Source organism: Lutjanus erythropterus, chromosome 3 (assembly GCF_056507025.1).
Source record: "Lutjanus erythropterus isolate fLutEry1 chromosome 3, fLutEry1.hap2, whole genome shotgun sequence".
NCBI lineage: Eukaryota > Metazoa > Chordata > Actinopteri > Lutjaniformes > Lutjanidae > Lutjanus > Lutjanus erythropterus.
The window spans coordinates 9,951,197-9,974,020 of NC_139319.1; the positions used below are offsets into that span (position 1 = coordinate 9,951,197).

General features: G+C 40.0%; 2 protein-coding genes across 2 annotated transcripts; both read right to left on the reverse strand.

Moving 5' to 3' along the window:
• Positions 1-1,111: 1,111 nt before the first annotated feature.
• Positions 1,112-12,771, reverse strand: mief2 (mitochondrial elongation factor 2). Its single transcript, XM_084714949.1, has 8 exons — positions 12,582-12,771; positions 8,334-8,493; positions 7,663-7,828; positions 7,438-7,535; positions 5,799-5,975; positions 5,510-5,673; positions 4,024-4,176; positions 1,112-2,327 (listed from the first exon to the last, which is right to left on the reverse strand). The coding sequence occupies exons 2-8, from the start codon at positions 8,469-8,471 to the stop codon at positions 1,817-1,819; spliced, it is 1,407 nt and encodes a 468-aa protein (XP_084571075.1). The 5' UTR covers positions 8,472-8,493; positions 12,582-12,771; the 3' UTR covers positions 1,112-1,816.
• Positions 12,772-13,919: 1,148 nt separating this feature from the next.
• alkbh5 (alkB homolog 5, RNA demethylase) lies at positions 13,920-21,784 on the reverse strand. The gene is made up of 4 exons (XM_084714950.1): positions 20,387-21,784; positions 20,208-20,288; positions 19,998-20,120; positions 13,920-15,394 (listed from the first exon to the last, which is right to left on the reverse strand). Exons 1-4 carry the CDS (start codon positions 21,106-21,108, stop codon positions 15,235-15,237), a joined length of 1,086 nt encoding a protein of 361 aa, XP_084571076.1. The 5' UTR covers positions 21,109-21,784; the 3' UTR covers positions 13,920-15,234.
• Positions 21,785-22,824: the final 1,040 nt, after the last annotated feature.

Below are 22,824 nucleotides of genomic sequence, written 5' to 3' on the forward strand. Positions count from 1 at the left end.
GAAAATGATGCCCTCCATCATTGGAATTACTTAAGGAACAGATCTCGCCTCGGCCAGGAGGAATAATTACAGCGATCCATCTCTTTCAACATACACACGGGCATGTCAGTGTTGTTTTAACAGAGACTTGAACAGAGCTAACTTGTGCACACACAGAAGTCCATGTCACATGTTGGTAGTCGTCATCTATTCCTGTTGTTCAGGATATCAGCTGATGGTAATAATTATCAGCTGGGATTCACATGACATCATCTTAGCATTTTGACCAACATTTGCATGAAACTAGAGCTTAAGTAAGTATCTAATGTGACAGAGTTAATGGCAGAGTGGTAAACACTGCGACTGTTCATCGACTGCATGAAAAACTCACATGCAACACTGTCCTCAAGACTTCTCTTTGTAACACTTGATTTTTCTCGAGTTAGAAAAGAAAATGTGAGAAACTGAGGGAGAACTGAAACAAACACTTTGATTTTTATTTACTGTTTCAACGTTTTTTCAATGCAATCACAGAAAATCAATTTCCTTTCACTCAGCAAAAGAAAAACACAACTGAAGAAAATACCCACACCATTCACACTGTATGTAAAAGCAAGTGCATAAAATTATTAGGCAAGTTTAGCCATAATTTAAGGGGTTAGTTTATCCAAATGAGATTGGCAACAGACCGGACACTAAACATAACAAACAAAATACTGCACACCTCAACCTCCAGTATAATAAAATATACATGTTGAGTTAAATAAGTCAAACTCAAATAGACTGAAGAGTTTAACACCACAATTGTAAAAATAAAAAAGTTGGGACGCTGTGTAAAACGTAAATTAAAACAACAAAACAACAACAGTTTTATAGTGTTCCCGAGCCCATTCAGTTACATCCTTTTCACAAAGTGGTGAACTTCACCCAGCCCTTACTTGAGAAAGACCCAATCATGATACTATCACCTGTTACCAGTTAACCCGTTTACCTGTGGAACGTTCCAAATAGATGTTTGAAGCATTCAACAACTTTCCCACTCTTTTGTTGCTCCCGTCCAAACTTTTTGTGAAACGTGTTGCTGGCATTAATTTCAGAATAAACATATACTCACAAAAATCAATGAAGTTGCTGAGGTAAAACAGCAAATATATTGTCTTTGTACAGTTCTTGTCAATTGTCAAAAGGATTAAATTGATCACATGCTGTTTTACTTAAGTTTTACACAGTGTCACAACTTTTTTGGAATCCAGTTTGTAGTTTAATAAGTGCACAAACCCTGATGGTATTCAGCAGGTTATGTTTTTTTTTCTCTGCATAGTTAGAGTATATTAAAGGAGATTAAGGAAAATGATGCAGAGCACACGCCATCAAATGAAAGACAAAGAACGTGTCCACTTAAGCGATAAACCGCACTCCTCCTCTGCTGTTAATGGATATGCTGACCATCACTGACACGCTGTGAAAACTAATAATCACACAAACTTAACTGCAGACTTGGCTGTGCTGTGTTTAGGGAGTTACGATCAGGCACATACTGAAGCATCCTTTGACAAACACTTCCTCAGCTTCTTTCCTTGGCACATCTCCTTTCCTCGGAGTGATTTGTTTAGCTCGATTATCACTTTCACACCTGCAGTCTCCCTCTAGCCTCTCCTCCTCCAGTGTAGACATTAGTCCATGGTGCCCGCCATTTTGTCACTGTAACCGTAGCCTGATCCCTTGCATCAAAGCAGGATGGAGGAGATAAACCAATGAGAAGGCAGTGGGAAGAACACCTTGGGTGATAGACGATTACTCCTCTGATCTCGGTGTGTGTCAGAGCTTGAGAGATGTGTTATATGAACAGTATTTCAGGCTCTGACACGGCGCAGTAGAGCATGAAGCCCATCTGATCCACCTGGTCCTCTGACAAGCCGCTCAGCAGATTGACAGCTGGCTTGAAGTAACTGTGTAGCGCCCCTTGTTCCAGATAGCCAATCAGCTCTGTGATACACTGCTGGAATCTCACGTCCAGGCTCGTCTCGGACCAGTCGCTCTCACTGTCACTGAGGTGCAGGATGAGATTGGCCAGCGGGGCGGCTTCGAGCGGTCGCAGGGCGGGGTTCAGCCTGCACACCCCTTTGAGGATTTTAAGTGTCTGTCTGCGGCGTCCGTCATCAGCGGCGTCGAGCTGAGCCAGGCGCTGAGTCTCCCAGGGGTAGAGCGACAGGTGCCAGGCGTTGACCCAGGGAGAGGTGAGCTCGGGCTGGGCGGTCAGAACCACGTCGCCCTCCCGCAGCAGAGGCAACATGGTGATGAACAGGGGCTGATCACTGCTCTGTGCTCCTTCTTTGTCATTTCCAGGCCTAAAGGATTACAGTAAGATAAAAGTCCATTAAAGACAGAAAGCACATCAAGTTTACAGCATGTTTAAACCTGTGTTAGAAATGTCTTGGTCCTGTGGGTTGACTATTTACATGTCCAGTAGATGAGGGGTAACATTGGCAGTCATCTTAGTCCTGTTTCAGAAAGCAGATTTGGCAAAAACTCAGCGTTTGTTAAGCCTGAGATGAAAGAAAGTCTTGGTTTTCCATTTCAGAAAGACAGATAACTTAAATTCTGGGTCAGTTACCATTAGGTGTATCACAATTTGATCAGATTTTTTAATTTAAACATTTTTTAAGTGCTGATGCCTATGTCACTGTTAGATTATTGAGTCTTGAATTGTAAAATCAACATATATAATTGGTTCTTTGCCCTGACAACTGTCATTTAAATTTTCAAATTCTTCTTTAAAAAGATCAAAATCAAATCAAATATATTACATTAAGCTATGCTGTGTCGTCTTTGTAGTGTTGATTTTTTTTCCCTTGGATGCCGAATGTAGGCAGCAGTGGAGAGGAAAAAAAAGTACTGGGAGAATTGTGATTCTGCCTTTGATTTTAATTTCACTTTGATTTCACCTGCTTGCTGGCAGGTTGGGTTCACAACCTCTGAGTTTCTCTGACTGCTCCCCTCCTGCAGAGCCTGAAAGAGCTGTCTGACACACTGGTTCATTCCCTCATGAAAGAGCACATCGGACAGCATTAATCTGCAGAAGTTTACATCTTAAGAAACAGTCGTTAGACGTGAGTTTGCTACCCAAGTATTGTAATTAACGTGATCACTCTTCAGATCAATCTGTGATCAGTGTGAGGACAGAGTCAGTCATCTGTGACAGTGTGGATTCATCCTCAGCTCAGAATAAAATCCATACATCGTCCTTCTTTATAACACTGTGACTCTGTGGACATGAAGACAGCTGTCAGCCAGTTCCCCTGTACTGTAATGTTTACCGTACATTACTGTAGTAATCACTGTTTAAATAAAACTAATCTGTATAAGACATCAATCAACAAACTATCATTCCTCGTGTTGTGATCAGTCGCACTGATAAACATTCCTGTCATAGTTATAATTATCATGCTGGAGATGATGTGAATATTTCTGATGACTGTGGTGCAGCTGAAGCAACTTTAAGATTCTAAAACTAGATCGAGTGTAGTTTAAAAATTAGTTTTTGACTATAAGCTGCATTTAGTCCAATTTAACAGCATTTCATGTTAAATATTTACAACTGTCTAAATTTATTTCATATCGTCATTAAATGCTCTTGAGCACGACTTTAAATGTAATGGATTTAAATGGAGGTGATTTAACAATCACCGCTGCAGATAAAAAACTATCTGACATTCCCTGACATACCAGACGTATGCTGTGTTCTCCCACATGTTCTAGTAACTAGTGGTTATTCAGACATGCAACATTACTGCGAATAAATTACAGATGTCTCTGGGTTTGACCATTGTTAGATGCATCTGGGATAATGTCAGTACACAACTCAATAAAATGTATAGCATACATCTAGCTTTTTTAGACATTAAATTGAATTTTTACATATTATAGCTTTAATTGATTGTTTTGTCACTGTTTTTTAAACTAAACCTCATATTGTATTGCACTCATAAAAACCGAGCACTACATTTGTATTTGACTGTCACCATTAAAAACAACAACACGTACCGAATCTCCAGTCTCAGGTCTGGTCCTCCCAGCACAGGTCTGACGAGACAGTCCATAGTGCTGCTGATGGACGGCCAGTTTATAGTTTCCATGATGGCCTTATTAAACATGCTCACAACCGCTTCAGAGGACAGGTAACCACCCACCAGGTACCTTCAAGACACAAGGAGAGGCTGCTTTTGGTAAATGGCTCAATTTTGCAGCCTAATGTTTCAGTGCATACCTTCAGCTGTTTTTGAGGAAGTCTATTACGGCTGCTTCTCTTTAAGTTGTAAGAGCTGATGCTCACATTGCAAAACACGTATCAGTTTAATTCAATGTTAGTGTGAAATATTGTGTGAAGCTTTTTAAAACAAAATGATCAGTTGATTGAGAGAAAAATAATCTGTGACTATATTGGATAATCAGCGTTGGGAGTTTTACAAAATAACATGAGAAATTCCCTCCAAGTGTTCCTGAGATCATGTTCATGACAGTGGGATGGATGTGAGGTCACAGTGACCTTGACCTTTGACCACCAATATTTGATCAGTTCATTCTTGAGTCCTACTGGTCATTTGTGGCAAATAAGAATAACTATATTTTTTATTACTGAAATTTAAATTGACCCATTACTCATTATTTTTATCTTGAAAACAGTGAACTACAGATACAGCAGACAAACGCAGCCTATTCCCTGATCTATGATTGAACATCACCAGACCGTACGGTGGTGCAAGACAGTTCAGGCAATGTGAGTTTGCTTTTCATCATAGTTTAATATAAACTGTTCATCATATTATTATTTTTAACTACAGCAGCTACGCTTGCTTAACATGTACACCCAACACAGTCTGTATTATTCTTCTACTATGTCCTGCTCTCTAAACCATAGGCAGTAAATGTGCAGCTTACACAGAGGAACACTAGTGATTGCTGCCCTCTGGTGGTCCGGTGTATCAATGGGTACAATGATAAAAAAAGACATAAAAAGAAAATAAAGTTACTTTCCCTAGTAACTGTTAACTTTTAGAGACAGTAATTGGTAAACTCTATTATTTAACTTGCCCAAAACTGCTGACAATCGATTACACATTTTGTTAAGAAATGAAGTTGAAAAAAAGGCTAAACATTTTCTGATTCCAGTCTCTTAAACGGGATGATTTGCTGCTTTTCTTTATCATATCATAGTGAACTGAATATTTTGTGTTTCTCGACTTTTGGTCAAACATAACATTTCTTCTGTGATGGTTATTTTTTGATCTTTTTCAATGCTTCATAGACAAAACAATCGAGTAATCGAAAAAATGTTAATCGGTAACAAAAATATCGTTATTTGCAGCCCTAGTTTTAGTTGTTTTTTTTTACTGACTGATACACTTTAAGTTTGTAGTGTAATATTTGCTAATTAGCAGTAATAATCTTCTAGTTACACCAACTGATCCGATTTATTTGCATAGACAGAGACTCAAAGAATGAAAGTTTTTTTGAATCTCTGTGTGATCACCTGTCCCAGTAGCTGCGTCCTCTGGGAAAATATTCCAGATTGACCCGTCGGACCATCCAGTGCAGCGGGTGTGTGAGCAGTGTTTCCTCTCCCGGGACGAGCCGCCACAGAGAGGCTTCCAGCTGTAGAGGCACCAGCAGACATGCATGGTCTGCGCTGACCACCTAAACACACACACACAAATAAACCCAGGTGTCATTCATCATCTTGTTATGCAACATCACTGCGGGGCAAAAAAGTGTATTTAGAAACGAATACATAGTGTATGTGTGTGTGTGTGTGTGTGTACCTGCAGGTCATCCAGTAGAGAACCTCCGAGGCTCATTTCTCCCAGGGGCATGTCAGGATGACGGCTGTGCAGGAAGCCCTGGATCTCAGTGCAAATATCAAGAGCAAGAGACTGAGCTCTCTGGACCTCATGTGGAGCTAGAGCTGCCCTGGTGTTATAGTACTGCTGCAGTCGCTCCTGAACATAAACAGTTTCCAATGAAACAGATCATGTGAAGTTATGACAAAACAAGTCAGGCAGACAGTGACTCTACTCATGTCCATGCATGTGGAGCTTTCAGAGAAGTACAAATACTGTTAAGTTTTTACACTTCCAGAGAGAATACATACAGCCATCTCTTGAGCAATGAAATATTCAAAGTCATATTGTGCCTCTAAGCAGATTTAAGATCACTGACAGGATGACGTTTCGCCTCTTAAGTCGCTGTGGGGAGGAAAACTTCTCAACAAAAATATAAATAGACTTTTGTTTTTGCTCATGTGGCATATAAAGATGCTGGCTGCAGGTTTGACTCCTGTCTGTGATCTTGTACTGCGTGTCAATCCATCAATCTCTCTCCTCCTTTCCTGTCACATCCTCTGCTGTCCTATAAAATCAGACGTTTTATCCTGAAAAAAAAGATATTCATTAGACACCAAACTATGGCTATTTCACACAGGGCTACAGATGCCAATTTATTTCCCATGAGGACAAAGTCATTGCCAGCCCTACTCTGACTCTGACTGGCAAAGTTTGTGGCAATCTTTTGTGTGCACAGAATAAATACAAAAATCAAGTCTTAGATTTTTTTTACTTCAACTTGTAAAAAATGGGAACAAAAACAAAAGTGTTTGTATTTTTGTTGAGTATAGTAAACACCAGTGGACCAGTGCTGTGTGTATTCTGTTCATGTTGTTAAAACAGCATTTAGAAAGCTGAACATCAGCCATAAAACAAGTGTGTTTGCTGCATTAACAGCTGTATAAGAGTTGTAAGAGTATAAGAGTTTAAGCCCAACCCATGTGAAGTGTGGATGTTGGGCCAATCCTAAACATGACCTGTCTTTAGAGAAATGTAATTTAAATTCCAAGAACAGGCCAAGAAAAATCTCATTTTATGCTTTTTTCCCCAGGTACGCCTACACTACCCAGTATTCATTGCGAAAGCAGCTTTCCAGAGATGCTGAATAGAAAATTAAGGTGTGCAGCTATTCAGAAAAGATCAAATTTGCATAAGCTTTCTTTAAAGGCGAATCCAATTGTTTCAAATCCCCTCTTGTGTCCATTCATGCATTTGCGGCTGCTCTACTAACATTTACTGAACAAATTATTCCATGTAGTAAGTACAGAACAATCCACAACACTTCTGCCTATGCGGATGTTCTGCACACTGACTCGAAGCTTTTTCATGCTCGTTTGACTTCTTCTATACAGCCGATGCACAAGCGCACTGAGTATTTTGATTATGCAGGGCTCTCGGGGCTCGGCGCTGCCTAACCAGTGCATAACAATGCGTATCCCCTGAGCACTGCGCTTTACAAAACATGTTACACATGCATAAATGAATGAGCCAACACTGAGCAGAGCTCTTACAGCAGCTGCTCTGACTGAATGCATAATCTCTGCCTTCAAGAGCTCAGAGGTGAAATGTCAGAGTTTACCTGCAGACTGAGGACACACAGCTGGAGCCTCTTGGACTTTGACTCAGGTTTAGACTGCACCTCCAGAGAGGACATCTGAGGTTGTTGGCACAGGTCAGCTGATTGAAAAAGATTAAAACAGGTGTCAAGTAATACCAGAGATATTACAATCAAGATTAAGAACAGATTATGAATTTTATGTGTTAGTTATATTTTTGTTTGTGTCATTTGATTAAAAACTGCTACCTTTCTGCTGTCTGGCAGCCTTGGCAACATGTTTCATCACCACGCCCTCTATGCCCTTCTTGAGCAGCGTGGGGGAAGCAGAAACCAAACTCAACTCCTCCCAGCTCTCAGCCATCTTCTGCTCCACCTTTTCATCATCGGCTGCACGGCCAGCGCGCTCTATCAGCTGAACACAAACACACATTGTTGTAAACATGCAGTCATGCGTGCAGTGAATAACGGATAATGCACTGCCCAAACATAGTGTATACACTTCCACAACCTGCAAACAAATTCTGATCTCAGATGACTTCAGTCTCAAGGAAATTCAAACGCGACCATCCTGATGATGCTGAACATTTTTCAATGCATTTTTTTTACTGATTTCCTGTTGGCAAGGAAGCAGTAGATTCCAATTTATTCTACCACCATACAGAAATCCACTTGAAATGATAAAAATGTTTTAACATCGTACTGTTTTAATTTTCTTTGCCAGGTTTAGATGATGACAATGATATGAGGCCTATTAAATTCAGTCTGGTGCCAAAGAGAAATTTGCTTTCCAAAGTCAATGGACAGACTTTTTTTGAGTGTAGCATTACTGATTTTCAGACTCAGAGAATTTGTATTCCCAAGAGCAATGCCTATGAACGACACCCTGATGTGGCACTAATAACCTCAAAAACACTCACCCGTTTCACTGCCAATGTAGCAATTCCTAGCATGGCAGCCCCACCAACTCCAAGAACCAGCCTGGCATTAGACAGCAGGAAGTCAATCACCATGGCGATGCCATCCTCTCCGCGCCTCCGACTGCCCTGGAAGTTCATCGCTTCCTTTTTTGTGGTTAGCCTTAGGAGGAGAGATTGGATGAATTCAAGTAGGCAGAAAGTAACACGACGCATGACTGTCAGTTGGAGGGAAAATGAACTCTCCCTGCGGGCTGCAGCGTTGTTTATCTCTAGAAATCATGGAACACAGCTGCACTTTTACATATAAGTTATGAAGTCAGAATAACCTGTGAGATGAACTGGCAGGATAAGCAATGCTACATTTTTATTCTTATTAAAAACAGCATATATAGCATAAATACCCAGCAAAGAAATATTCAAACACATGCAGACAGGTGACAAATACCTGCACAAATGAGTGGAGAAACTTAAATTAATGCAAAAGCCACTATACCTGTCACAAGGGGTCACTAATTGGTTTGATGATTGTGAAAATTCTGTAAATCATAGCCTTCAAAGTGTTCAGATAACCCAAGCCCAAACCCATGGAGATTTCAGACCAGTGTTTCAGACTGCGCTCTCCATTGCTGCTATCAAAACACCAAATGAGAAAACATTCTCTGGAAGAATGACGTTCATTCCTATCGCAGAGCTGCACTTGGGGAATTTATACCAAGGAGCACTGCAACTGTTCTGCAGGCTTGTCATGACCTTACTAAGACACTTTGTTTTGCTTTTTCCTTTAATCTGTCACCTTTCTGTCTGTCTGTCATTTTTATTAGCACCACTGGGGAGCCACAGAGCATTAGTCAGGATAAATAAACATTGAAACGTCCTTAAAACAACATCTTTTTCAGTTCAAGAACTAGTGAATGTGTCAAAAAACAATGTCATGTAATGCCACATTACTTAAAGGACCATTGCGTGGGATTTAGTGGCATCTAGCAGTGAGCTTGCAGATTATAAACACCTTGTCTCATGCTCACCTTCCAAGTGTGTAGGAGGACCTACAGTGGCCACAAAACTCCAGGAAAATGCAAAAGGGCCTATTCAGAGCCAGAATTTCATTTGTCTGTTCAGGGCTGTTAGAAACATGGCACTGCAACATGGCAGCCAGTATAGAAGACGACCCCATACCCTCTAGATAATTTATGAACCAGCTCATTGTAAGGTAATGACAGCAGAACTATTATTCCACCTTTTCATGTAATTATACACTAATGAAAACACAGTTATAACTTTTTATAGTTTTTTTTTTTTGCTGTAGAAGCATTGTGTCCATCATTGAAACAGACAATTTTGTAAGCATAGTTTCAAAATTGACGTGTAGAATATTTTTCTTTTGGGGATTTAGCCTGTGCAGATTTTAACTGCCCTTGGGAAAAAAATGTGATTTGTGATATTAGGCTATAGAAATAAAAGTGACTGACTCAAGTATTTATGACTTTGTCGACAACTTTAGTTTGGGAAAACTAACCACTCTGCTGCAACCTCTCCCTGGTCTTAAACATAGTGCATTTGGGGGCATATTTTAGACAAACATGAAGAATCTTGTTTTTCAAAACAGGACACTCACAAAATAATCAGACATGCATCCTACTGGAAACCACGCTATTGGTTTGTTTCTCTTGGTTGCGTCTGGGCCACAGAAGCTCTTCAAAAGAAAGCTGACAGTTTGTAGATAGGCCTTTTTCACAAGGGACATTTTGACTTATCATAAGAGGAAAATCACAGGTGTAATTAAGAACATTAACAGTGCTTGTTTTTCAGTGTGTTGTCTCATTAGGCAGTCAGCCAAATGGATTTCATTCATCATTAATGTTATTAATCACACCTTCTTCTGTGACATATCAAAATGTCTCCTGTGACAAAGATCTATTTGTAGAACAGCTGCCTTTCTGCCTATAAGGTTTGCGATGAAGAGTAATAGGAACCTGCAGGAGTGGAGTATGTCTTGAAACTAAAGCCACTGGCGAGGCTGTTAATGACGGCAAACAAAACATTTGTTTGATTGGAGTTGGAAAAACTGTGAACCGAACTGCTAAGCTTGCTCATTTCTGGACATACGTGACCGACTGTGTACAAAACTGAACGTACGTGCACGATGCTTCATATTTTATCCTATTTAGCTGCACAGGACGTCACTCTAAACCACTTCAACCACGTGTGTGTCCCTTCTCCTTGCCAGAGGTACAGGATCCCAAGAATGGAGACCTGCTCTATTTATAGACCCAATACATGCCTGAGTCATGCTGGGTCAAATAAGTAACAACCTTCCAGGTCAAGTTACAACACTACAAATGTCTGCAGCACGTACAGTACTGAGGTGACACGTTCAGCATCAGAGCAGAGTTCACTTTTCTGTTTAACGTTGGTTTCTTTACCATCAGGCCAAGTAAGGGATTTCTGATGTTGACAGATGTTACCCAACACTGGCTGAGCTGATTAAAGCTGCAAACAAATGAAGCAACTGATAAACATATAGATCAGTCTGTCAATAATGCTTTTAACCAGCATGCTGTTTGTAGTTTCCAGCCAGTGCAACAGTGTTCTACCATACCACCACTTCCAGAACAGAGTTTATTAGTGCGATGTTAGCTTAGATATACCAAGTATTTTAGTAATACAGTGACAAAAGTTTAACATTTGCAATATTCATATGCTGCCAGCTTGTTACTGTAAGTGACAGAACAGCCCCTCTTCATAAGTAATTAGGGAAGCACAGTGAATACAGGAGCTAATAAACTGTCAGCAGATAATGCAAAATTTATATTATTAATTATTGTAATAATTACAGTATAAATGTCAGCAATAATAATATTTAATTTTACAGATTATGTCAAAGCATTTAATTGACTTTTTTATGCAAAATGCTCAATTAAAAGTCACAGTATATTTGTCTTTCATTAACATTACAGAAAAAAATAATGAACATTTGAAGAGTGAGAACTGCTCTTTATTTTTGTTGCAATAGTGATGTCTGTTAGACTTGGTTCAGTCAGAATTGTGGAATACTGAAACATCATACTTGCTCACTATGTCTATTCTTAGCCTTTTTTTACCCTCAGGTTTGCATAAACTACAGGTATATGAACTTCTATTTGAAGGACTAGTGGCAAGATTTAGGGGCATCTAGCCTGTAATCTGCAATCTGAGATTACAGATTGCCAACATCTAATGTTACTCTCCCCTTCCAAGCAGGTAGGAGATCCTCAGTGGCCACAAAACTTGCACAAAACACGAAAGGCCCTCTCTAAAGCCAGCGTTTGGTTTGATTTGACCCGTTCTGAGCTATTGCACAAATATGGCGGCTCAACATGGTGGCCTCCATGGAAAAAACACAACAATTCTTATTGTCAGGTGATTACTGACCAATGAAAACATACATATAAATATTATGTTCTATTTCAGCCATATTCTGCTGATAAATCCCCATAAATTTTACACACTCGAGCTGTAAAATACAATAAAATTGCAGCAGGAAAAATGTATGAGAAAACAGCATTATACTGATGTAAGGTAGTGCTGCATAGATAACCAGCAGCCACCTGCATATTTTACCAGCATTTGGCTGATGGCCGGTGCTCATTTTATGTCCTGGTTATCAGTGTCACCTAAAAAGAAATCCTCATCGTGCATTCCTACAAGTAATCGTATAGCTACATAAAAGTGCCTCGCTGGTATTGTTTTCTTTTGGTTTGTGAGACGCTGCATTGACCAAAGGTGGCAGCACTTGGGATGCAACAATGATAAGATGTTACATAAGGACACCGCAGAAAAAGAGCTCTGTTACTTCTCCTACAAGGAATTTAATACGTTAAACTTATCTTGCAACATAATCACATATTATCCTGCGAGCCGGACTGCGGACTTGTTCAGTTTAACACATACACCTCATCATTCACCTGCCGATTTTGACACAATAACACATACAGCTCAGTCTAACAATGCAACGCCAGAGATTAGTAGCCTGACAGCTGATATCATAACACGACAAAAATGTCCATCCAGTTCATGTCACGTACATGACCAGCTAATGTTAGCTATGTTAGTGTCGTCAGTATGAAGAGCAGCTGCAGACGACGGATGAACGGCTGCCAGCTTCAGCTGCCGGCAGCTAACGTCAGTTAGTAAAGCTAGCCGGCTAGTTAGTTAGCTACATTAGCTGTCAGTGACAGTTTCCCCTCCAATAATGTTAAATATACTCACCACTCAGTACGGAGAGAAATAAAACAGCCCGACTCCACACCATTAGCGTTTTATAACACAGATATGTCGATGCCCTTGAACAACAAAACGTAAAAATACTGTCTTTCGTTGACGGACACAGAGTAAATATAACTCAACCAGCTAGCTAACAGCTGCTGTCCTCTTCTTCTTCTTTTTAATTGCGGTTTGTATCAAACATGAAGGCTCAGTAGCGCCCCCAGGAGGAGCTCCGACTCACCACATCAGGGAAAATAATCTTTTATTTTTGTTGCGTTTACTTTTATTGATTTTATTTGTTTTTATTTTCCTTGAACTACTTGTAACCAAGAAAATAGTCTATCTAAGAAGAAGGTCATTTTATTTAATAATGTTTATTTAATAAATGTTATTACCCGTTTTAGTGCTTTTGATCTTATTCAGTGGTCTTCATCAGCCTCAACTCCATCATTTTTTCACAAGGTAAAGAAGAGGGCTGCAATGATTAATTGATTAGTTAGATAACAATTCATAATTTCAGATATTTTTTCATGCAAAAATGTCAAACATTTGCAAATTCCAGTTTCTTAAATGTAAGGATTTGCTGCTTTTTTTGTGTTGGACTTTTGGATGGACAAAATAAGCAATTTGAAGACATCATTTTTTGCAATTGCTTGACATTCATAGACTATTAAATTAAAGTAATTATGAAAATAAATTGCAGATTAATTGCCAATTTATCAATTCCAGGCTGCTTTCCTCCTATGCACTCAAGATCTAAATTATTGATAGTCCAATAGCTAAAGCCAAATCTTTATATTTGATATCAAATCAAATAATTTTTTATCGTAAAAAAAACATGCTGCTGTCCTCTCTCCTCCCTGTACTTAGTTCCATTTTTTTTTTTATCATTTTATGAAAATTTTGATCCTGTTCATTTCTTTGGAATGATGTTCTGTTGCCTTTGATTGCACAACTGAAAATATTTAAAAGCAAATACATGTTATGAATTGTCTTTATTGAAATATAAATAACTACTGAAATATTGAGGATGCATGATATAGAAACTAAAATACAAATTAAGGAAATATTGAGAGAAAATTAATAGCAAAAGGCCAAATTTGTCTTCTCACCCTAAGTTATTATATTAACATTAATCAATAAAGTAACAATCCCCCTAGATCCTAGATAAATGTTAGATATCAATAAGGGTGACAGCCAGACTCCACTCAGCTTGGTTTATAAATGCCAAATAACGTGAGAGTGACTGCGACAAACTCCAGTTTGTTTTTCTTCAGCCTGTTTGAACAACCAGCTCAGTTGAGGAACAACCTTGTTTTAATGAATGGCAGACCAACCCTGTGGAAACAATGCCAGCTTTATTTCACTTCAGCCTGCACCTCTGTAGCCAGAAACATGACAACTAAACTCCACAAAACCACCTTTAATATGTGCCACCCATGTGTCCACAAAGTTAGTGTCCCATTCTCAGTTTGAAGAGCTCCAGTATTTACTTCTTTCAACTTTTGCTCACATGTTCCAAGTTCACAACTGCAGCAGAGATTCTGAAAACCATGAACACAACTCATTCTGTTTTTAGAAAGTAATTTCCTCTCCGAACCAAGGTTATTTTTGGTCATGTGTAACTCCAGACTAACCTAGCAGTCAGTACCTCTGCCAAATATGGCTGACTGGACTGCAAGAAACAAATTTATCTGTGTTTACACAGCAAACCACAAGGACAAATACATCTGGAAATTTAGCTTCATCTTGCCTGCGTATTTAGACTCCAGTTAAACAAGACTTAATAGTGTTGGCTTTGCACAAATTAAGTCCTGACTGACCCAAATATCACCCAATTTAAATGAGGAAAAATTAGATTTAATAGAGAACAGCAATAGCATGACCTCTGTCATTGTATAAGGTAAAGCAACTTCAGACTGAAGCAGGAGTGCAAAACAAGGCCTGAGTTTGTCATTACTCCATAAAGCTTCAGTTTAGTCGATGCACCTCCACCAAGACGAGCCACCACAGCTGCATCAAATCATAACACAGACAGCATGGCTGCACATCTGCCAGTTTGTTTCAACGTCAAAACTGCGACAGGAAGGCTGTAGTGAACAAACAGCAAAGATCTGGGATGGCACAGTAAAGGTATAGGTCAGAAAATGAAGGTGCAAAAAAACAAAGGCTTCTTTCTGCATAAAAGTTTCCCCAATCAAAGACTATACAAACGTATTGTACATTATAACAAGTTAGATTACAGCTCAGGTTCTTTTGTACAAGTCCATACATACATCTTTCTTTTAGCTCTTGCGTTCTGTACAACTTGGTTACAAAAAATACATGCCATTTTGAAGTATCTATGGACAGAAATAAGAAACATTTAATTTAAGGTAATTGAACAGTTTAAACAACAGAGCCTGTACTGAACTGTGGTAAGTAACTTAAGGATCTGTACTGTGTAGCAGAGACGCCAGCTTCGTCTGCCAGAAACAAATATGCACTCAAACTGATCCAGACTCAAATCAAATTGCAGACAACATGATGACTGTGCTCCTTGTGCCAGACTAAAACTGGAGCCAGAAAATGATGACCGATCAAAGAATGGTACAATATTGAAATACATAAAAGAGCGGGTATATTTATATGTGTACATGTGCGACAGACAAAGCGCTCAATGGCGTCTCATTTTGACTTTGCGTCCCGAACTCTCCCGGTGTTTGTCCGAGTCTTGACCACGCCTCCAGTAGTTCTCTGAGCTGATGCTGTGACGACGGTGACGGGACGCAGACGGATGTCTGTTCTCCTCTTTGTCCATCTCCAGAACTCTCGGCCTGGTGGAGGAGAAAGATCGAGACGCAAAGTCAGATTTGGATCATTTATCCTGATTTGATTGGGACACTGCTGCATTACTGTAGTTTCCGTTACAAATCTCTCTTGCACAAGAGTCTCTTAAACCAGAGCTTCACAAACTTTTCCATGCCAAAGGCCCACAAATAGTATTAGCATATGATCTGGGCTCCCCTTTTGCAAGATGCCTTGAAAAAGCCGAAGTCAGCAGTTTTTTTTCCCCAGCCTCTGTATGGCGCTTTTGTTTCACAGACAGTATTAAACACTGATTTGAGAGGGTTGGTCATACTCTTATGAGCAGCAATAAATGCTGCATCATACTTTGTGAGTTTCAACTGGCTAGATGTTCTTTGTGTTTTTTGCTGCTGGGTTGTTGGTCTGCTCATCAGGTTTTTTCCTTTTCAAAACGTGTGCATTTTGTGAGATAATTTCAAAAGCAGAGTAGCTCTGAGGAAGCCTTTGACGTGAAGAATGATAATTTCTTTCTGGTAGGAAATTAGAAAGATGAGCATACCAAATAAGATTTCGATGTTTTATATTATGCCAAGCTTTCAGCTAACTCGGGTGCGTTTACTTTTGTTTGAATGCTGATTAATGAGCATTGTCCCATTTCAGATTAATGAACCGAATCAAGCTCTTTTCAGACGTGCAATATAAAACATTAATGGCTTCATGAAGCTGTTAAAGTGACAGCATGTTGTCATTCATACGGGTGACTTTACGGCTTCATTCAGACATGGCAGCATAAAAAGAGCCACAGTGCTCGTGCAATATTTGGCACCTGGTGCAAGAGAGAGAGAGAGCAGTGAGTTAACAATGTTATGATGTTGAGAAAGAAGACAGTTGTCTGTTCCTTCACGGGCTGCTTCACTGATGGATTTTAAATTATTTTCCCTTTGAAGTCTTAATTAATGATCATCGTCAGAGTGGGGAACGCTCGCCCTTGCTTCTCACAGCAAATCCCTTGATATATTTTCACTCACTCAATCTCATCATTTAATGTCATTAGAGAAAGAATAGACCCCTTTCAAGGCAGCCATATTGATATGAAATAGTAGAGTAAACACAGGTGGTACCAATGATACTAATTAAGATCCTGTTGCATCAGTGTAACAGAGCCTTTCCAGTGAGCCAGCATGCACGCTAACAGCACCCCAGGGTATGAAATTAACTTTTCCAAATGTGAACATCCACCAGCCACTGACAGATAAATGCTCATATTCACCAGCCACTTCACAGTAAATCTTTATTTTGTGTCTGTGTCACTTTCACATTTTCCCAGCACTCAGCTGGTGTTAATTTCCAGCCCTGACTCTGTTTGACCTGCATGAGCAGAACCTTAATTGGTATCACTGGTAACACCTACACACCTAAACACTTACACTACGATTTCATGCCAAAATGGCTGCTGTGAAAAGCTCTATTCTGCTGCCTGTTTTATAAAGTCCAGCAGTGCACAAGCGCTGAATGGCAGGAATTCCTATCAGCTCATATCATCATTTATGTGAAACATTTTCTTTCACTCCTCTACACAGAACAAATATGAGCGCCGCAGGAAGCAGTTCTAAAACCTGGAAATGAGTTAGCATATTAGCACCTCCGCTTCCCTTGTCTCAGAGTCAATGTTTTTTTTTAAATGGGTTTTTGGCAGGGTGGGACATTAGCACCAGCCAAGTGCTGGTAAAATATGAAAGTGGCTGGTAAAGTTCAGACACTTAACAGTGATTTAACAAGTGGCTAAATGAGACTGAAGTGGCATGCTGAGCAAAAGTGACTAAGTGGTGGTTAGGGAGTCATGTGACCACTGCGCAGTTTGTTTATAACCTAATGTTAGATTTTCACTCCTTGTGATCGTGTTGCGCTTCAAAGATCTTAAAAGTTGTACTCGTATGTGAAGATTATCTTGCTGAAGAAAACATGTCAGTATCAGAAACCTTTCTTTGCCATTGAGCTTATTTTCTGCATAAATGCAAAATCCAGTTGAAAAACCCCATTTGCTTTTCATTGACATAACAACTAATGATTACTTTCATTATCGGTTAATCTGTTTATCATTATCTTGATTAATCGCTTAGTTGTTTGGTCCATGAAATGTCAGAAAATTAGGAAAAATGATGATGATGTCCTCAAATGTCTTGTTTTGTCCACAACACTTAAACTGATTAATCGATTATCAAAATAGTTGCTGATTAATTTGATAATTTATAAATAATCAATTTATCAATAAAACGCTGAAGCTCTAAACCACAGTGATGCTAACGTGCAGGTTGGCCTACAAAAACAGATCATTTCTGCAGAACTCTATGAACACTGAAAATATTAAGACTGAGTGGTGGTTAGATTGTTACTGATTATTATTAGATTATTACTTTGTGGGTGATTTGTTTTGAACTTTTAACTTTTTCTGCCCTGGTCTCACCACAGGAGGAAACTGTTGTTATGCTAATATAATATAAGAAGAAATATATCCTCTGTCCTCTTTCATAGTCTCTTAAAATGTCAGTCTTTACAGTGATATTAGAAGGCTGAACATGTTGCACATTTCTGTGTATATTTTAGCTGCAGCCTTTACATTAATCTGAATGCACTGAATCCAGAGTTGTACCATGTTGAAAGTGAAACCATAGTGTGTCACAGTGTCTGACCTGATAGGAATGCTGCGGTGACTTTTATGTAATAGTGACCACGCTGCTTATTCAGACATGACAGCAACAAGTTAAATTATCAGATTAATGTAAAAGGTGCAGAGGAGCTTTCAAGGTAATCACAGGTTCAATTATGTCCTGAAAACCAAGACCTGAACCAAGTTGGGTTGGACTGTGTCCAAATTGTATTTAGTCTCTCTGAATCGAGGCAGGATCTCCATGTCAATAGAGGCAGGTCAGTATGTCAATAAATGCAAGTGAGCACTGACAACAGCTCTACGTTAAATAAATACATTATTGGTGGTGCTTTTGTTGTGTCAGGTCCTGGATTTCAGATGAAATGCGATCCACGAAGTACAACTGGAGTGACGCCAAAACACCACACGGTGATTATAATGTTATGAGGAAGGATTTAAGCGCTCTGGGAAGTTATCATGGCTACTGTCACAACAATCACAAGGTAAACAAACAGCAGAAATACAGCGTTGCATTATTGCATCACATTCCTACATTAGTTGGGCCTGGTCCAAAGTTTTGATGGACAAACGCTGGGATTTTTGGCCAGAGCCCTCCAATAGGTCAACAAAATGACTTCAATCAAATGAATGAGAGGGCTGCATTTTTTATATTTTTTTTTTACGCAGAGCTAAAGTCTGTCTGCACACAGCCAAATACCCAAGTGGATCCAAGATGACTCAACTCGTCTAAAGAGACAAATGAGTTTTTGAGGTGGAACAGAGTGAGTGAATTCCAGGGAAAAAAAAACTACTCAGTTACAGCTGCTTGTTAGGCAGATGTGCATACTATTGCTGACAGTGTTGGTGTTATGCAGTGTTTAGTCAGCAGTAACTAAACAACTGCTAGGCAGCTGAGGGCAAACATGAAAACAGTAAAATAAAACTGATATCAGAAAGTACAAACAGTAACGTAGGAGGAAAAACTTAACTTCAGACCACAGCGATTCAGTTAAAAGCTACAAAAGCACTGAGAGCTGAGCACTCAGAGGTTTTTAAAAACACCTCTCTGGTCTCTGAAACAGAGTTGAGTTGAGTCTCACAACACACGTAACACAACACTTGTTTGAGGGGGAGAAGCTGTGTAGCATTGACTTGACTCGTTTGGGGTCAACATATGTCTATCTTTGGTTTTAGATAAATTAAATAAATAATTTACTAACTGGGAAGATTTTATTGCGCTTAAAGTAACATAACAAGTTGCTGTCATGTCACCTGCCTCTCCTCTGCTCCTCACCACAAACACGGTATTTCTTTTCAGCAGTAATAAGGTTAGTATTAGATCCCTTAAAAATGTAATTATTTCTTCTGACGTTAGTGAAGTGGCTCTTTACATCAGGTTACACATTTGTTTTTCATTAATTTAAGAAAGTCCTGTAGGTTTTCCACATCTCTTTATCTACTGCATTGGTTTGCAACCTGGGGTCCAGGTCCCCACTTAGGGAACACCAGAAATCACAGGAGGTCCCCAAGATTCTGTCTGCTCTGCAGGTGTCAAAATTAGATATACACATCAACTAAAAATCACAATTTATACAAAAGGTTGTGGACAAAACTATCTGAAAAGATACATTTCTTTGTTCTCAATTAAAAATAATAGATTACTTAGTGGGCTACAACTCTGTGACCTCTTTTGGTAAGGATGAGTGTGCACTGGTCAACTCTGTTGGGTTGTAACAGATAAAATGTTAAGCTTATACTGGAAAAGAGGCATCTACCAAAAGTAAGTTCTAAAAATGGAAACAATTCAATTGGTGTTTATTATATATTTGGACAGTAAAGCCTTGGATTGAATCACCACTTCTTTTTGTGTATGTGTGCGGGCTGGTTTGTCTCAGCTTTCCTCAGATTCAAAGAAAAAGGGTTGGAAACCATCTATCAGATCTATCATGAAGACCTCCACTGTGTCTGTACATGCAGGCATATACCTGTGAGCAGCATCAGGGTCTGCTTTGCGGTGAGAGCGTTTGGCTTTCAGAGAAGCAGGTCTCTCTGCGGGAGAAGAGCTTAAAGGGCTGTCAGAGTTCAGTCGAGGAGCGTCGGGTCTGGTCCTGGCAGACAGAGGAGAAAACACATGGATCACAGTGAGATTTCACATATGGGATAATTACTTTGAAACTGATTGTCTGGTGACTCACTTTCTGAGGATGATGACTGCACGCCGCTCCTTGATGTCCTGGGGTCTGATGCAGTGGGTGATGTCGTCAGCAGCGTAACCACTGAGAAAGAGAGATGCTTTAAGTTACACACACAAAAGTGGCAGTTCAATCAGTGCATGACAGCAAACACGGCCATGTGCAAACACAGACATAGTTACCTGAGTACTGTGACGCTCCCTCTCCTCACAGGCAGGACAAACACAGGCTCGGACACCCGGATCGGTTTGAACTGGAAGCGGCAGCCGAAGCACAGCGCGCTGTCACTGAAGAAGGACACTGAGACAATGGGTCGTGCAAAGATGTGCAGAGGATCCACATGGGACACAATGCAGCCACCTGGTTGATAATCATTGATGACTGCACTGTTGACAAACCCTTCAGGGATCACCCCACTGGACACAAGACGCTTAATCACCAGCTCATGCACCCAACTCGGGATCTCATCCACCTCTCCTTTGCGGTACAGCCTCTCCTGACCCGGTCCACGCTTCTCCAGCTGGGATCCATAGGTGTAGCCCTCCCCAAAGAAGTACTTGTTGCGGAGGGGTGCCCTGTCCACGGTGTGCTCACGGTAGAGACCAGCCTCTCCTTGTGCCACCACGTCGTCGATCTTCTCCTCGATGAGGGCACACTCCTCTGGGGTGAAGATGCTCCTCTGCTGGATGCTGCTCCTCACCCTGCGGGCCTCCTGCTCCCTCAACTCCGCGCTGTCATCGCTGTGATCATACTCGTCGTCGTCTGACTCTCTGAACTTGCGCTTTCTACTCTTTCCGCTGCCGTTACTCGTCCCGTCCACGTATTTGTTCTTGTCCTCGGTGTCTCTGTGTGGAGTCATGGATTTGAGCTTCTCCCTCAGGTCAGAGTATCCGCTGGCTGCCATGTCAGCCGAAACAATACGACTACTGTAGTGCGACGTGAGCTCCTAGCTAACAGTTAGCATGTATCAGCGCTGCATTTCAACACTGTTTAACTCAGTGTGGTTAATATGAGCGGACTGGATGTCAAAAGCAGTGTTTGACGACGTGTATGGCTGGCTGAAGGGGCCACTCTCACTCACAGCGGTGTCCAGCGTACACAAATAAGCTAGCTATCATTAGCTAAACAGATCCGCCACCTTGCCCGTGCATTCAAACACCAGCCTGGCGCGATCCCTGGCAAGCTGTAGATGAAACTAACATGCGTTTACAAACAGGCAGAGTTGTGACAAACGCTGCGTCGACACTCCAACACGCTCAGCCAGCAGAGAGGCTAACGATAGCTAGCCGAGCCGTGCTGTCTGCTTGGCTAGTCGGCTAAGCTAAGCTAGCCTGGCTTGGTCTGTCCGTTGCCGCCTGGAAATACCGACAAACCACGCAGCAACATTTCACATGTCACCGCTGAATTCCAGACCTCGGTGCTCCGGAGACGTTTCCACTCAGGTTTTACCTCCAATAATCCGGGAAAAACATTGTTATATATCCGCACAAGGCTTCACCGCGGTCAGTTTACACCATCATAGCGCGTCTGCAAGAGAAAGGCTGAAAATAAACTCGTGTAACCTGCTACACGTCTGCGCATGCTCGGCGGTGACGGCTGCTGGTTTGGGGAGGGACTATCACGTGTCCTGGACAGAAGACTTATAAATCCATTTTGGGAACTTTAAGGAGACACTTCAGACTACAGCTAATTTTGTCCTCCCGACCCCTCATATATTTCCAGAAAGTTCACACTGCTAATTTAAGGAGTGGTGCGGTAACAATAAGAATAATTATTATAAATGGGTATTTAGAGGAATATGAAATAACAATAATAAGTATAACAGATAAGTATTTATGAGAAATGCAAAATATAATAAATATTGGCTATAATAATATCTGATTTGACAGATTATGTCAAAGCATTTGATGTGAATTCTAAGTCAAAATTATGCCTGCAAGTAATTTAAATAATGAATGAATTAAAAATATATATTTTCATTATTGATTGATCTGCTGATTATTTTCATGATTAAGCAATTGATGATTTAATCTATAAAGTGTAAATAAATTGGGAAAACAGCTCATCAAAATTTTCAAATCTTCAAACTGCTTCATTTGTCCAACCAACAGTCTAAAACCCAAAGACTCTTGATTAACGGCCATTAAAAAAGCAGCAAAGCCATACATTTAAGAAGTAGGAAGCAGCAAATGTTTGACATTTTCGCTTGAAAAAATACTGAAACGATTAATAAATTCTTAAAATAGTTGGAAACTAATTTTCTTTTGATTAACTAATTAATTAATGAACAAGTTGTTGCAGCTCTCAGACTTTTGATGTACTTTTCTTCAAAAAAAATAAGTGAACAGTTGAAGAGTTAGAGCTGTTCTTTGTTTTTTTCTAACAGTGACGTCAGTTAGATTTGATTCAGTCAGAGCTGTGTAATATTAAATCTAACATTTTTGCTCACTACATCTCAGCCTTTCTCACTCAGCTGTCCATGAACTACACGTTACATGAACTTCTTTTTAAAATACAGACATGTTGCATTTTCTGTTGTCAGCTATGAGAAGTACATAATTATCAGTTATTGGTATTGGTTGAAAAAATATAAGAACATTTCTGGGTCCATATTTACTGT

Excerpts from the sequence above, each read along its gene's own strand:
- mief2 (XM_084714949.1), bottom strand. The coding sequence starts at position 8,471 with ATGAACTTCCAGGGCAGTCGGAGGCGCGGAGAGGATGGCATCGCCATG. Across the intron at positions 5,976-7,437 it reads TGTGTGTCCTCAGTCTGCAG|GAGCGACTGCAGCAGTACTA; the intron begins GTAAACTCTGAC and ends GTTTATGTTCAG. Across the intron at positions 4,177-5,509 it reads GGACGCAGCTACTGGGACAG|GTACCTGGTGGGTGGTTACC; the intron begins GTGATCACACAG and ends TGTGTCTTGAAG.
- alkbh5 (XM_084714950.1), bottom strand. The coding sequence starts at position 21,108 with ATGGCAGCCAGCGGATACTCTGACCTGAGGGAGAAGCTCAAATCCATG. Across the intron at positions 20,289-20,386 it reads GGGAGCGTCACAGTACTCAG|TGGTTACGCTGCTGACGACA; the intron begins GTAACTATGTCT and ends TCTCTTTCTCAG. Across the intron at positions 15,395-19,997 it reads GACCCTGATGCTGCTCACAG|GCCGAGAGTTCTGGAGATGG; the intron begins GTATATGCCTGC and ends CTCCTCCACCAG.